The 13,451-nt window shown below is 41.0% G+C and overlaps 1 protein-coding gene across 4 annotated transcripts in view; it reads right to left on the reverse strand.

Moving 5' to 3' along the window:
- The window catches only part of PHACTR2 (phosphatase and actin regulator 2), a 108,609-nt gene extending 98,897 nt beyond the window's left edge, over positions 1–9,712 (reverse strand). For 3 of the 4 annotated variants that reach the window (XM_023750184.1, XM_023750183.1, XM_023750182.1), the window contains exon 1: positions 9,467–9,681. In XM_023750184.1, the coding sequence (XP_023605952.1) occupies positions 9,467–9,512 (46 nt within the window). In that variant the 5' untranslated portion in view covers positions 9,513–9,681. Of the gene's footprint in view, positions 1–9,466 lie in introns of all 4 variants that reach the window. The other variant, XM_014451858.2, reaches the window with a different exon arrangement.
- Between the last annotated feature and the right edge of the window lie 3,739 nt (positions 9,713–13,451).

Consider the following 13,451-nt stretch of genomic DNA (forward strand, 5'->3'; position numbering starts at 1 on the left):
TATATATATATATATATATATATATATAACCCTAATACGCATATAGACCAAATAATGGAACAACCCAACAACTGGTTGCTATGATGGGCACTGACCATCAGGGGGTGCACGCAGAACATGGTGGGCACTGGCAGCTGGTGGCAGAGCGTGGAACATGGCGGGTGATGGCCGAGGCGGGATGGTGGAGCAGGTGAGTATGGGCACCAGACCAAGGTGGGGCTACGTCGCTGTCATCAGGGCGAGCCTCTGGTGGCTACTGAAAATTCTTTGCTTGGTCCCGCCCGGTGCTCGCACCCACTGCCAGCGCTGGCCCCACTCACACCCACTGATGGAGAAGCTCCTGAGGGGCAATCGGGGCAGTAGCCTCCACTCGCACCTGACGGCACTGACCCCACTTGCACCCGCTGCTGGCGCCAGCCCCATCGCTCCGTGCTGTCAGCAGGTGCAAGCGGGGCCAGCACTGTCAGCACGAAGGAGCAGCGGCAGCAGCAGGAGTGGGGCTGCTGGCAGACAGGGGACCGGGGGCTGTGGCAGGAGGGGCCAAGACCTGCCCCTGTGCCCACTGTAGCCTCTAGGCCCACAGTTCCTTTCAAGGTGCACGAGTTCGTGCACTGGGCCCCTTGTAGTATATAGGAGCCTTAGCAAGCAAACAAAATCACAAGAGGGAAAGCAAAAGCTATGCAGGAAAGAAAAAGTAATCATGGTCTGCATAGGCTTAGCTGCTGTTAGCTTTTATGTAATTACATGGAATACCCATCTAAGCAAAAGCACTCTAAGCATGTGGGGAAGATGAGAACATGGGAGGGTAAGACATGTGTGACTGGGGCCCGAGGAAATATGAAAAGGGGAGATATCGCTTTGATTTCCATACTCTGAAGTCAGTAAGAATGTGTCAGCCAAACAATCAATAATTAGCAAGGTAAGCATGCTCGTCAGAGACTGGAGGTGCACTCTAAAGAGTCAGTTTAAACAACTCTATGATTCCTGCCACAGCCCCGGGTCCCCTGTCTGCCAGCAGCCCACTTAACTTTCTACTCAGTTCCTACCAGTCCTACCTGGCCAAACCGAACTATTCATTTACTCAACAGTTTTCTTGTCAGGCAAATATCTCGGAATAAGACATATGGGGGGAAAGACAGCTAACCTCCTTTAGTTCCTGGAGCTTAAGCTCTGGAGAAGGGAGACAATGAGCAAATAAACACATGAACAAGATAATCTGAGTGGTAGTGAATGAAGGAAGAGATAACTGTGGCTGGGGTGGGCAGAATATTCTGGAGGGGGGTGGGCAGCCAAGGTCTCTCTGAAGGGGGTATTGCTGGAGCTGGCTTTGTAAAGAGGCAGAGAAAGTGTGCCCTCAATGTCCTGCCAAGGTCGTAGGCAAGAAGGAGCCACGCTTGCCTGATGATTGAAAAAGAGTGAAGTTGTGCATGGGGTTGAGGCAGGGGAGGGGGGTAAAGCGGTGGGAGACAAAGTCGGAAATGTAGGCAGGGATCAGGGATCACAGAGGATCATGTATGGCCTTGAGGGCCATAATGTAAAATCTGGATTTTATTCTAACCGCAATGGGAAGACACAGGAAGGTTTTGAGTAAGGAACAGTCATGGGGGGGAAAAATCACTTTAGCTGTTATATGGAAAATGAGTTGCAGAAGGTTGAGAACAGAAGCAAGAGACCAGCTCGAGTCTACTACCTGACCAAGGCTTAGATGGTGGCAGTAGAAATAGAGAGAATGATACTTTTTGGAGAAAAATAGACAGGACATGCTGGTGGATCAATATGAAGGGGACAGGGAAAACCCCAGATGACTCCTAGATTTCGGGCCAGAACGAGTGAATGGTTGGAGGGTACCATTTGGTGAAAAGTAGGAGGTCAAGCAAAGGACAGCTTTGGAGGAGAAATTCAGTCTTCTATTTAGACCTTAACCTATGAGCCACCCATTAAAGACTAAGCAGACCTGCCAAACTGGCAGTTGCATATTTGAACCTGGAGATCAAGGAGATGGCAGAGATGCAGAAACAAATTTGGGCATCACCCTCCCCGTTTCTCCAGCCGTCTCCCAGATCAGTCACTCATTTCATCGTGTTGCTGTCTACCTCTTGGTTTTGCTTTCAGTCTCTCCAACAAAATCAATACTGCATGCAAAGCTCTAATCATTTCTCTCATTTGATGAAAGACCTCCAGTGGTTCCTACCACCTGTGGATTCGTCTTGCCTTCCACCCCTCCCCATCTCAGAGCCTCAATTCTTGTCCCCCTCAGACACTTTTTGGCCTCCCTAGTTTGTCCCCCCAGTTCTCTAGGGATCCCTTCCCTCACACCCTCATTTCAGCACATCTCTAATCAGTGCCTTCTAGGCTCAGACCCTTGTGGGCAGGTCTGTGTATGGTTTACCTGTGGATCTTTCCCCACGGCCTGCACAGCTACCTCACACGTAATTACTTTAGTTCAGGGAGTGTTTGTTGGAAGAAGGTGCCCCTCTTTTTTTCTTAATATCCCCTAAAAAAATGAGGGGATTTGAGGCATATCCCCACCAAGCACATACCAGCACAGCTTTCCAGAATATTCTTAAACAAAATACCACTTCCATCCATCATCAGCCAAAATTTCCTTCGTGTTAAGGGTTGGAGTGTTATACTTGCCAGAAGGTTTATATGAATAAAAATATCCAGGCCCAGGAAATGAAAATAAATGGAGGGGTAGTTTGAAAGTATAAAGGATAATGGTTACATCAAACTTTTCAAAGGAATGTTATCTGTCCATTCCCTTCTGGGGAACAAAACCTTTTGTTTTTGTTTTCTGTCCCCCTGCTTCAAATGGGACCCCAGGGGGGAACTGGATCAAGAGGTGTTTATTTTCTGAAGACTATTTCTACCTCTACATCACTTCTACATAAGTTGAGTTCCCACTAAACATGAGCTTTTACTCCCAAGAGTAGAGACTCACAGCCTGTTACACTCAAGTCCCTGAAGATAAGAACATTTGGGAACTTTTCCTCTATCCAAATGAAAGAGGCTTAATTAGAGGCTCAAGGATCCAGGATTCTAATCTCCTTCCCGACTGCACTGAGTAGGCGACAGTTGCAGGCCAGCTCATGGCTTTAATTCCAGTGGGTCCAGGTAGACACTGGATACAGAGCCTTGGCCCTGACCATGTCCAAAGCTGGGGAAAGCCATCACCGTCACACTACCTCCACCTACACGAATTTCCTCTCTCTCTCTGTCCTTTATGCACGTATTATTTTAAACTCAATGCTTCACATTTTTATGCTATTCATGATGAAAATCACTTTTCAAAGAAATTTAATTTTAAAGGGCTTATTCTATTATATGATTATATCCCAATTAATTTTAAATCCCTTGTTGTTTGACCATCAGTTATTTCCAATTTGATAAACACTGCTCCAGCAAGCAATTATTTCCTCCACAATATGCTTTTGGAAGTGAAATCTGCTGGGTCAGAGTACATGCACATTTTAAGGTTTTATGTATTGTGGTTTTTTAAAAATATATTTTATTGATTTTTTTTTTTTTTAGAGAGAGGAAGGGAGAGGGATAGAGAGTTAGAAACATCGATGAGAGAGAAACATCAATCAGCTGCCTCCTGCACATCCCCTACTGGGGATGTGCCTGCAATCAAGGTACATGCCCTTGACTGGACTCGAACCTGGGACCCTTCAGTCCACAGGCCGACACTCTCCACTGAGCCAAACCGGTTAGGGCTGTGTGTGTGTGTGTGTGTGTGTGTGTGTTTAATATATTTTTATTGATTTCAGAGAGGAAGGTAGAGGGAAACAGAGAGACAGAAACATCAATGATGAGAGAGAATCATTGACCAGCTGCCTCCTGCATGCCCCACACTGGGGATTGAGCCCGCAAACTGGGCATGTGCCTTGACCAGGAATTGAACCGTGACCTCCTGGTTCATAGGTCTATGCTCAGCCACTGAGCCACGCCATCCGGGCAAGGTTTTAACATGTATTACCAAGCTGCTCTCCTGAATGGCTGTACCAGTTTAAACTACAACAAGACAACCATCTCCTGGCAATCATTCCTTTTCATCTTTGCTAAATTCATAGGTGATCAATGGCATCCTTCACTCCTCCCCCTCCCCATTTCATTGCTTAAACTTTATTTCATACACCAATTGGCCCTTTATGTTTCTTCTTTGGTGAAGTACTGTGGGCAAGTTACTTAACTCTTGTGCTTTAGCTTTCCTCATCTATAAATGAGGATATTAATTATCCTCTGAAATGCAGTGTTGGTGAGAGAGTGCAGAGAAAGGAATTCTCATACACGGATACAGCCTCTGTGAGAGTAATATACATCTATCAAAATAAAATATACAAATCTTTGCCCCAGCAATTCCACTGCTAGGATTTCACTGGTACATGTCGTTCAAGATATTTAGATAAGGGTGTTCATTCAGCATTGTTCATAATAGCACGCACACAAAAAGAGAACCCAAAAACAATATAAAAATACAAACAAAATATAAAAACATGAGTTGTTTTAAAGGAAATTACGATATATCCATTTATAATATCGTTTGTTTATAAGATTAAAGAGATACATATAGAAATATGTTGAGGTTATGTTGAACAACTCAAAGTCTCGAGTGGAAAGTATAACATGTCTTTCTTTTGTTTTGACAAAGATACTAGTAAATACATAAATGAAAACAAACTGGAATGAAAAAGTTGTACATGCTGGGTTATAATTGGAAAAAAACTGTAGGTTTAGAAGGGAGTAAAACCCGAGCCATCTTGTAAAGTTTGACTTTTGACCATGTGCATGTTATTTTCATTAAGGAAAATAAACTCTGTCCATTTTTGCCTTTATGATTTATTCTTATACAGGGTTTCTAAGGAAATATCCTGAACATGATAAATATAAGGTCCCAACCAAAATATGGAAACCAAAAAACACAGATAAAGGTTCTATCATGGTCTAGGTGTAATCCTGCATATTTTATTCACTTGTGTTCTCTTGTCTCCTAAAAATGAGAAGAGTGATTTTGTCGGTGCTTTCAACTCAAGGACTGAGGCTAAGCAGTCGAGAGCTGGCCTGCGGCACAGTGGGAGTGGGGTGGGGCTGAAGAAGACTGGAATAAATGGTTACTAGATTCAGACACCACTCTTCAGACAATAGAGCCAGAGTAACATGCAATTCTTGAAGTAAAAATGAATAAAAATAATACATAGCTCTCATTCATACTAGTATAGTCATTAGCTCTAAGTAGTCAAGTTGTTCATTGAGAATATTTGTTGAGTCATTCATACACTCAATCAACTTTTATTGTGTCCAATCTACTATGCCCTGTTCTTGGCAATGGGAATGCTGGAAGTCTCATCTCTTTTAGAGCATGAGACCAGAGGATACAGACAGCACACTATTTGGGAGCATACCTATTTAGCCTGTACTTAGAAATAACAGGTCCAGTCCTTAATAAAATACTAGCAAACGAAATCCAGCAAAATATTAGAGGTATTATATACCATCCCCAGGAAGGCTTATCCCAAGAATGCAGGGTTAGTTTAACATCCGAAAATCAAGTAATGTAATATGCTATATTAATAGAACAAAGAACAAAAACCATTTGATCATCTCAATAGAGGCAAAGAAAAAAAAAGAGCCTTTGACAAAACCCAACACTCTTTCACTATAAAGACACTCACAAACTAGGAATAGAAGGGAACTTTTTGATAAAGGGCATCTATGAAAAGAACCACAGCTAATATGATATTTAATGGTAAAAGATTGACAGCTTACCCCCTTAGATCAGGAACAAAACAAGTCATTTTAATTAGGTAATCTGCCTTCCTATTATTGAGTTGTAAGAGTTATTTGTACAATGGATACAAGTCCCTTATCAGATACATGATTTGCAAATATTTTCTCATTCTCTGGGTTGTGCTTTTACTTTCTTGATAATATGGTTTGCAACTCAGAGTTTTAAATTTTTTATTGTGTCCAATTTATCTATATTTTTCCTTTTATTTGTATTTTGGTGTCACATCTAAAAAAACCATTGCTTAACCAACATCAAGATTTATAGCTATGCTTTCTTATAAGAGTTTTATAGTTCTCTTATATGTTGGTCTAAGATATATTTTAAGTTATTTTTTATGTATGGTGTGATGTAGGTTTCCAATTTCATTCTTTTACATGTGGTTATCCAATTGTCCAGCATCATTTGTTGAAAAGACAATTCTTTTTTTATTGAATTATGTTGGCACCCTTGTCAAGTATCAATTGACCGTATATGTAAGGGTTTATTTCTGAACTCTCAATTCTATCCCATTGACCAAATGTCTATTAAGAGGCCACGCTGTCTAGATTACTGTAGTTTTATAGTAAGTTTTGAAACAGAAAAGTGTAAGTTTTCTAACACTCTTCTTCTTTTCCAAGATTCTTTTGGCTATTCTGGCTTTCTTGCATTTCCATATGAATTTTACAATCAGATTTTTAATTTCTGCAAAAAAAAAAAAAAGTCAACCTGGGACTTTGATAAGGATTGTGTTGAACTTGTAGATCAATTTGAGTAATATTGCTACCTGAACAATATGAAGTCTTTCAACCCATAAATATGGATGTCTTCCCATTTATTTAGGTTTTCTTTGATTTCTTTCCACAACATAGTTTTCAGTGTATAAGTCTTACTCTTCCTTTGTTAACTTTATCCCTAAGGATTTTATTGGTTTTGATGCTATTATAAATGAAACTGTGTGCTTATTTCATTTTCAGAATGTCCCTTGCTAGATTATAGATATGCAAAAATTGTAGCAAGGGCTGAACTAGTATTTTGGTGGTGGTGTTTTTTTTTTTTTTGTCTTAATATATTTTTTAGTGGATTCCTATATACAAGATCATACTATATACAAGATCTACATACAAGGTCATGTGCAAGGAGAGATAATTTTATTTCCACCTTTCCAATCTGAATGCCTTTTATTTCCTTTTGTTTTGTCTAATTGCTCTCACATATTATATACAGTATAATGTTAAATAGAAGTGGCAAAAGTGAACATTCTTTAAAAAAACAGAAATCAACTGCATGTTTTCAGAAATAATTATTAATGGTCTTCCTAGATCCCGGAGAAACAGATGCGGCCTTAGGCTGAAAGGCTCAAAAAAGCCTGAAATCAAGAGAGTGAGCAGCAAGCCACCTTATAGCCTACAATGATGATTCTTACACAAGCCCAAATCCAGTAACAAGTGCAAACCATTGGACTCTGTGATACTGACTCCTTAGACTCAAACAGATTGCCCCCGCTAAAGTGTTTAAGATGAGAATCACCTTCACCACTATGACCCCTAGCAGCGACTCTAGGCTTAAACAACTAGTAGATAGCTGAGCACAAGCAGAAGAATCTTCACACCTTTTGTAAAGCCACTGTTAAACAGCTAATAAGGAGTGAACAAAATACTTGGAAGAGTAGAAGGTATGACACTCTCAGACTCAGAGAAGAATACCAACATGAATATAAAACTTAGATATGACAACCAAATGTTCTTTTGTTGTTGTTGGTTTTATCTTTCCACTTAGAATCTGAGGGTAAAACTTCGGGGAAATGGAGTAATAGTAATAGACCTAGAGAACCCAAGTAGATACCATGTGAAAATTACTCCACTCCTCAATACTAAAACTTGTAGCTACTGCCATCCCTTAATTAACCAAATAAAACTGGAAAAACCCTTTCGGGGGGGTTGTCTGGATTAGTCACTTCACTACAAACTTTTAAAATATATTTTTATTGATATCAGAGAGGAAGAGAGAGAGAGAGAGAGAGAGAGAGAGAGAGAGAGAAATATCAATGAAGAGAGAGAATCATTGATCGGCTGCCTCCTGCACACCCCCACTGAGGACGGAGCCCGCAACCCGGGCATGTGCCCTTGATGAGGATGGAACCAGAGATCCTTCAGTCCACAGGCCGATGCTCTATCTACTGAGCCAAACCGGCTAGGTCCAGGAGCATACAAACTTTTAGACAACTAAACCGAGGCCCTGCAATTTAAGTATTTTATGGTCAAGAATGACTTTTTGTCTAAATTACTTTTATCTAAATAAATTGTATAATCTTTTGGCATGACTAGTCGTTTAATTAGGAATTATAGTAATCTGGTTTTTTGTTTTTTTCTATACTAGGTAAGAGCTAGGACAGTCACATTTTAGGATCCTGCTCTGCTTCTTACACATCATTTATGGAATATTCCCTGATTTTTGTTAACACAAAATTCACTCTTCTAATCAGAACCCCCACTAATATGAAGTCTCTCATGTTCTGGAGCGCTGCCCAACCTTGTCATTAGCAATAAGGGAAGGTGTGATATTCGGGGATTCCGGTTTCTCTCCTTTGCAGAGGGTTCATTCTCTTCGGGCACTAACACAAGCCTCAGCAGAGCTTATGATATTTCAGGGAGTGACGCTCTGCAGAATAATAAACAAACCCATGTGGGGAGAGGTTGGGATGGTAGAAGTCTATCTAGTTAGAGACATCCTGGAGCTGATTTACAAAAACAAAAACCTTCATCTGTGCCCTGTCATTTCCTTTCAGTAACATCCTGTTGACATTTACACAATTTCAAAAGCGTATCTAATAGATGAAGGAATAATGTAAATGGCTCCTTTGAAGTATTTTTTCATTGTCAATGGAGAATTACCAAAATAGTACCTTTTACACTTACTCTCCAATCACAAGTAACACCACCAAAAAGTTACTTATCCCTACACTCCTGGAGAAATGGCAGAGGAACCTTCCTTCCCCTTTTTTTGTTTTGTTTAAGAAAATAAAAAAAGAGAGAGAAAGAAACTTAAAACAGGGCATTATAACTCAGAAACGTTACACACGTTTCCATAAAATGAACTTTAGCCCTCAATAACTGAGTTCATGAGATGCGTTCCCAAATGTTAGAGCTGATGTGTCTAACATCAACAACCCAAGAACCATTTGACACCATTAGGCAACTTTTTGCAGTTAGTTACTAAGTATTCAGCGTTCTGCCAGGATAAGAGAAAGGAGGGAATCAGCACTTCTTGTACTCCGAAAAACAAACCATAAATCAGTGGAAAGGCTCGAAAGAATTCCGTTCTGGTCTGTTCAGAAGCCAAGCGTAAAGACAGAAAAACCGGTTGGCACGTTTATCTAAGTTTCGCGTTTTAAAAACACAGCACTACTACGCCGCTGGTGTTTCTCGGAAATTTCAGGCTCCGAAGCAATTCAGGGAATGACCAAAGAGAGGCATCCCCTGCAGAAAATGGAGCCTGCGCCTTTAAGGTCCAGTCGGCTGGGTCCCAAAAGGCATTCCACTTTTCCACGACAAAGAGTTCGGGGGAGCGCTCCCTCTCGGGTTTCTCCCGGGGACTTGGCGGGATCGGGCCGGGCAGGACGAGCGGAGGGGCCCCCGACCGCCCCGCCGCCCCGAGCCCGCCCCGCGCCGCGGGAGAGCATCGCGCGCGCCCCGGACTCACCGCTGCCGGGTTGCGGGGACAGCGTGGAGACCGAGGTCTGGCCCATGTCTAGGGTCGCAGGGCCAGGTCCGGCGATCACGCGGCTCTGTGGGTCCTTCGCTCATGGGTCCGCGGCGCAGACAGGGTCCCCGGAGCTCATGGCCCGGCCGGTGCGGAGCCGCCCGCCGCGTGCCTCACCTTCTCCCCCACGCGGGTCTCGCAGCCCGCCCGGCCGCAGCCGGGCGCGGCGGATCCTGCCCAGCGGATGCCTGTCATTCCTCTATGCAGATTAGCCGGGGTCAGGGGTGACGGAGGAGGAGTGAGGGGGAGAGGGGGAGAGGGGGAGAGGGAGGAGGGGAGGGGGAAGTGGGGGGCGAAGGAGTGGGGAGGGGAGAGGCGCGGGCTGTCCAGCCGCGCCCACCGGGTCTGTGATACCAGCACATCCCCCCTCCCCCCATGGTAGTAGAGAGTTCAGGCGACTCCCTTTTAAATGAAAGGTTCAATGTCAAAGGATCCTTAAGGACTGGAAGAAAGGGAATTACAGTGTTTAGTCACGGTACTTAATTTAAGAAAATGTGTTTCTTTTAAGTTAGTTCCTTCCTCACATTGTGTTCGCAATCCTGCAGCACCGTTAGATGTCTGTGTTGCGTGCATTTTTTTCTTGTTTTAAAAATTAGCTTCCTTTTAACAAATAGAATTAAAACACACACACACACAGACACACACACACACACACACACACACACACACACACACACACATTAGTGGCCCCAGGCGGGTTGGACAATAAATCTGAATGATAGATCCATGCCTGAGATCAATTAAATACACACTTTGCTTGCTCTCTACCATCTAAAGCCGAGGATGCTCGCCTCTCCTGTGAGGACTCCCAGACCATGTGGTAAGGTGTTTAAAATATACAAAAGGTGAAAACAACAGTAACTTACTTTAGAAGCTCACGCTGCCTAAAAGTTGAATTAAATTCTACTATAATATTCTATTAAATCTCAGTCTTCTTCAAAATACAAATATAACTACTCTTGGTATTTCTAATTGATGGTTAGTATAATCAGTTATCTAGGCCATATATACAGGGTGGGTAAAAGAAGGTTTAGAGTCGTGAGTACAGAAAGAGAGCTTATTCCTGTATTATATTTATTAATTGTTGTATTATTTTCTGTACGAACAAAGGTAAACCTACTTTTGCCCCACCCTGTATTACCTAGTGAGGTAGAGCATGCTGAGTAATAGCTGATGTGTCACCATAATCCACTGAAACCCAGGACAGTGCTAGGTGCTTAAAAAAATCCTCTAAACCTAAGGAATCCATAACTTGTGAAAGTACAATTTAAAAAACAGCAAAACAATAATTTCATATAAAAGATAACTGGTAAATTTCAGCACCAACACAGATGTTCATTACAGAAAATGATAAAGAAAATTATTCTAACTAAAGGAAAACATATAAGGCGGGAACTGGGATCCTTATAAATGCATAAAATTAAGAATGATTAAATATCTGGTTAAATGCAAAAGATCAGATTTATCATTTTGAATTTTCCCTCCTAATTAGTTTATGAACCATAAATATGTGTACATATGTATACTTCTATGTAGGTATATGGCATTAGATTGGATGGTGGTTGCATAAATGTGTTCACTTTAGGAAAACCTATTGAGCTGTGTACTATGATTTGTGCACTTTTGAGAGAGACATATTTCATTAAGCAGTAAAAAAAAAAGTGCAATATATTTAGGTCACTTGCCACAGCTTTAACTTTCTAGGTTTTCCTAAAGATTCAACTTAAAACTCTTAAAAAGCTACAAAGTGTATATATTAAATAAAATAATCTACTATTTAATACTTAAAACATGAAAGTCTTTTTTCCCTAAAGTTTCTGTTGTTTTATTTTTTTGAAATATATTTGCTTGTTTCATTATAGTTGCCCTAATTTTAAACACCCAAATAGCCTACCCTCCATCATGGGAAAGATTTTTCCCCCCTAGAATCAATTATCTACTTCCCTTTGCCAAATTCACTCTTTTTTTATTTTAATTTAAATTCTGTATTGTTTAAAGTATTACATGAGTTTCCTTTTTCCCCCATTGACCTCTCCCTGGCTGCTCCCACCCACCAATACATGCCCTCATGCCCCTACTGTCTGTGTCCATTGGTTATGCTCATATGCATGCATTCAAGTCCTTTGGTTGATCTCTTACCACCACCACCACCACCACCACCACCACCACCACCACCACCACCACCACCCACCTCCCACCCCCACGTCAAATTCACTCTTAAGAAACCCTGATTTTTTTTCAAAAGAAATTAAGGATTAAATAAGATGTGAGTTCTAATTAGGATATTGAAATTAATCCTAACTAAATTTCCTTAAAAGTGAAAAACTGTTTTGTTTGGGAACACACCCCAGCTGGGAGGGTTTAGCAATAAAAGTAAACAATTCTAGTGATTTTTCCATTTCTTTGCTTTAAGTTGCCTTAACACAACAACAACAAAAAGCCCACGTTAAGTGTTTGCTCAGCCTAAATTGAGAGGAGGGAACCTCTCAGTCTTTCTTCCATTGATAGAGCTTAATTAATAACGGAGGTCATTGATTAGAGGAAATACACATTAGATGTCACACATTAAAATACCCTCATGTAATGATTTTTAAAAATTGACAGAAGTTAAACTTTGAGGTACAACATTTTTACTGTAGGTACTTCTTTTCCTTGAAAAACAATAATGTGTCCCTTTTATTTTCTTCTACAGATTCTTATGTCGAACATCAAAGTGGTACTCCATAGTTCTAGTCTTTCAGGATTCCCTAAATCCATCTATATTTACTTTATTCAAAACCTTTCATGATTTGCTAGTTAATATAATCTTAGCCTCATCTGGGATTCTTATAATCCCCCGATCAGGTTACAAGCTTTTCTCTGAAACTTGTCCAGTTCCATTACATTATTCGTGAAGCATGTCAACCAAAGCTGCAGGAAGTGTGCACTAGGGTTGCTTTAGAGGGGTGGGCCAGCTATTCTATTTGATTTCCAGAGCTTCTGATGGGGCTTGGCGTTGAAGCAGCCTTTTTTATCACAGCTAACAAATTATTCTACTGACCACAGAAAACGTCGACAGAAATCCCTACATTTTATTTCTAGGTTATAACACAAAGGTTAGAAGTTATCATTTAACAAGGATATTTAAAGGCAATTTCTCCTAAATTTGCCTTACTCTTCCCATATTCTGCTATTATTCAGCCAACTCACAGTTTTCTAAGAGTTCTGGGTGTTAATGCTATGGGCCTATAGTTTAAACTATGGGAATGTTTAATGTCATCTGAAAAATATGGATAGTTCTCTATTACTTCTTTCCAGGGAATTTATTTTTTTAAAAAATGCTAAGCAAGATCAGTGCTGACATCTAACTCTGAGGAAGGTAATTCTTCAGCATTTATCCCATTGATCCTGCTCTTTGGTCTATATTTCTAAGCCAATCTCTTATCTAGTGCTATCCTGGTAAATGTTTAATCAGTTTTGTCTGGGGGTAGGAAACAAGATTGATTTGCAATGTGCAGTGTTTGCCAGTTTCCAAGATGCAAATACTTCTACAATGGCCAATTCAACAAGTGGTCAAGCAACTTGCAAAATTTATGTCAACTGGTTTGCAAAATTCCTGGACATATAACAACTGCCCTGTATGAGCTGACTTCAGCATACTACTACTTTCATCTCTTATAATACGCTGCCACCAAACCATACGAGGACGGAGTGTGAGGAATCACTTATGTTAAGCTTTCCTAAAAATACAGAGGGATGGCATCTACTGATTTTTCCACTGTCCAGTCTAAATATTTTTCAACCCTTGAAACAACTTCGATGATTTATTCATATAATTCTGGAAAGAAATGAAGAGTGGATTAGATGGAATTTCCTCTTCCTGAAACTGTTTTTGCCTTGTGACGAAGCGGTGCACTTACTGAGATTTTCAAGTATTCTACCCTAC

This window comes from Myotis lucifugus, unplaced genomic scaffold, assembly GCF_000147115.1.
Source record: "Myotis lucifugus unplaced genomic scaffold, Myoluc2.0 scaffold_11, whole genome shotgun sequence".
Lineage (NCBI taxonomy): Eukaryota > Metazoa > Chordata > Mammalia > Chiroptera > Vespertilionidae > Myotis > Myotis lucifugus.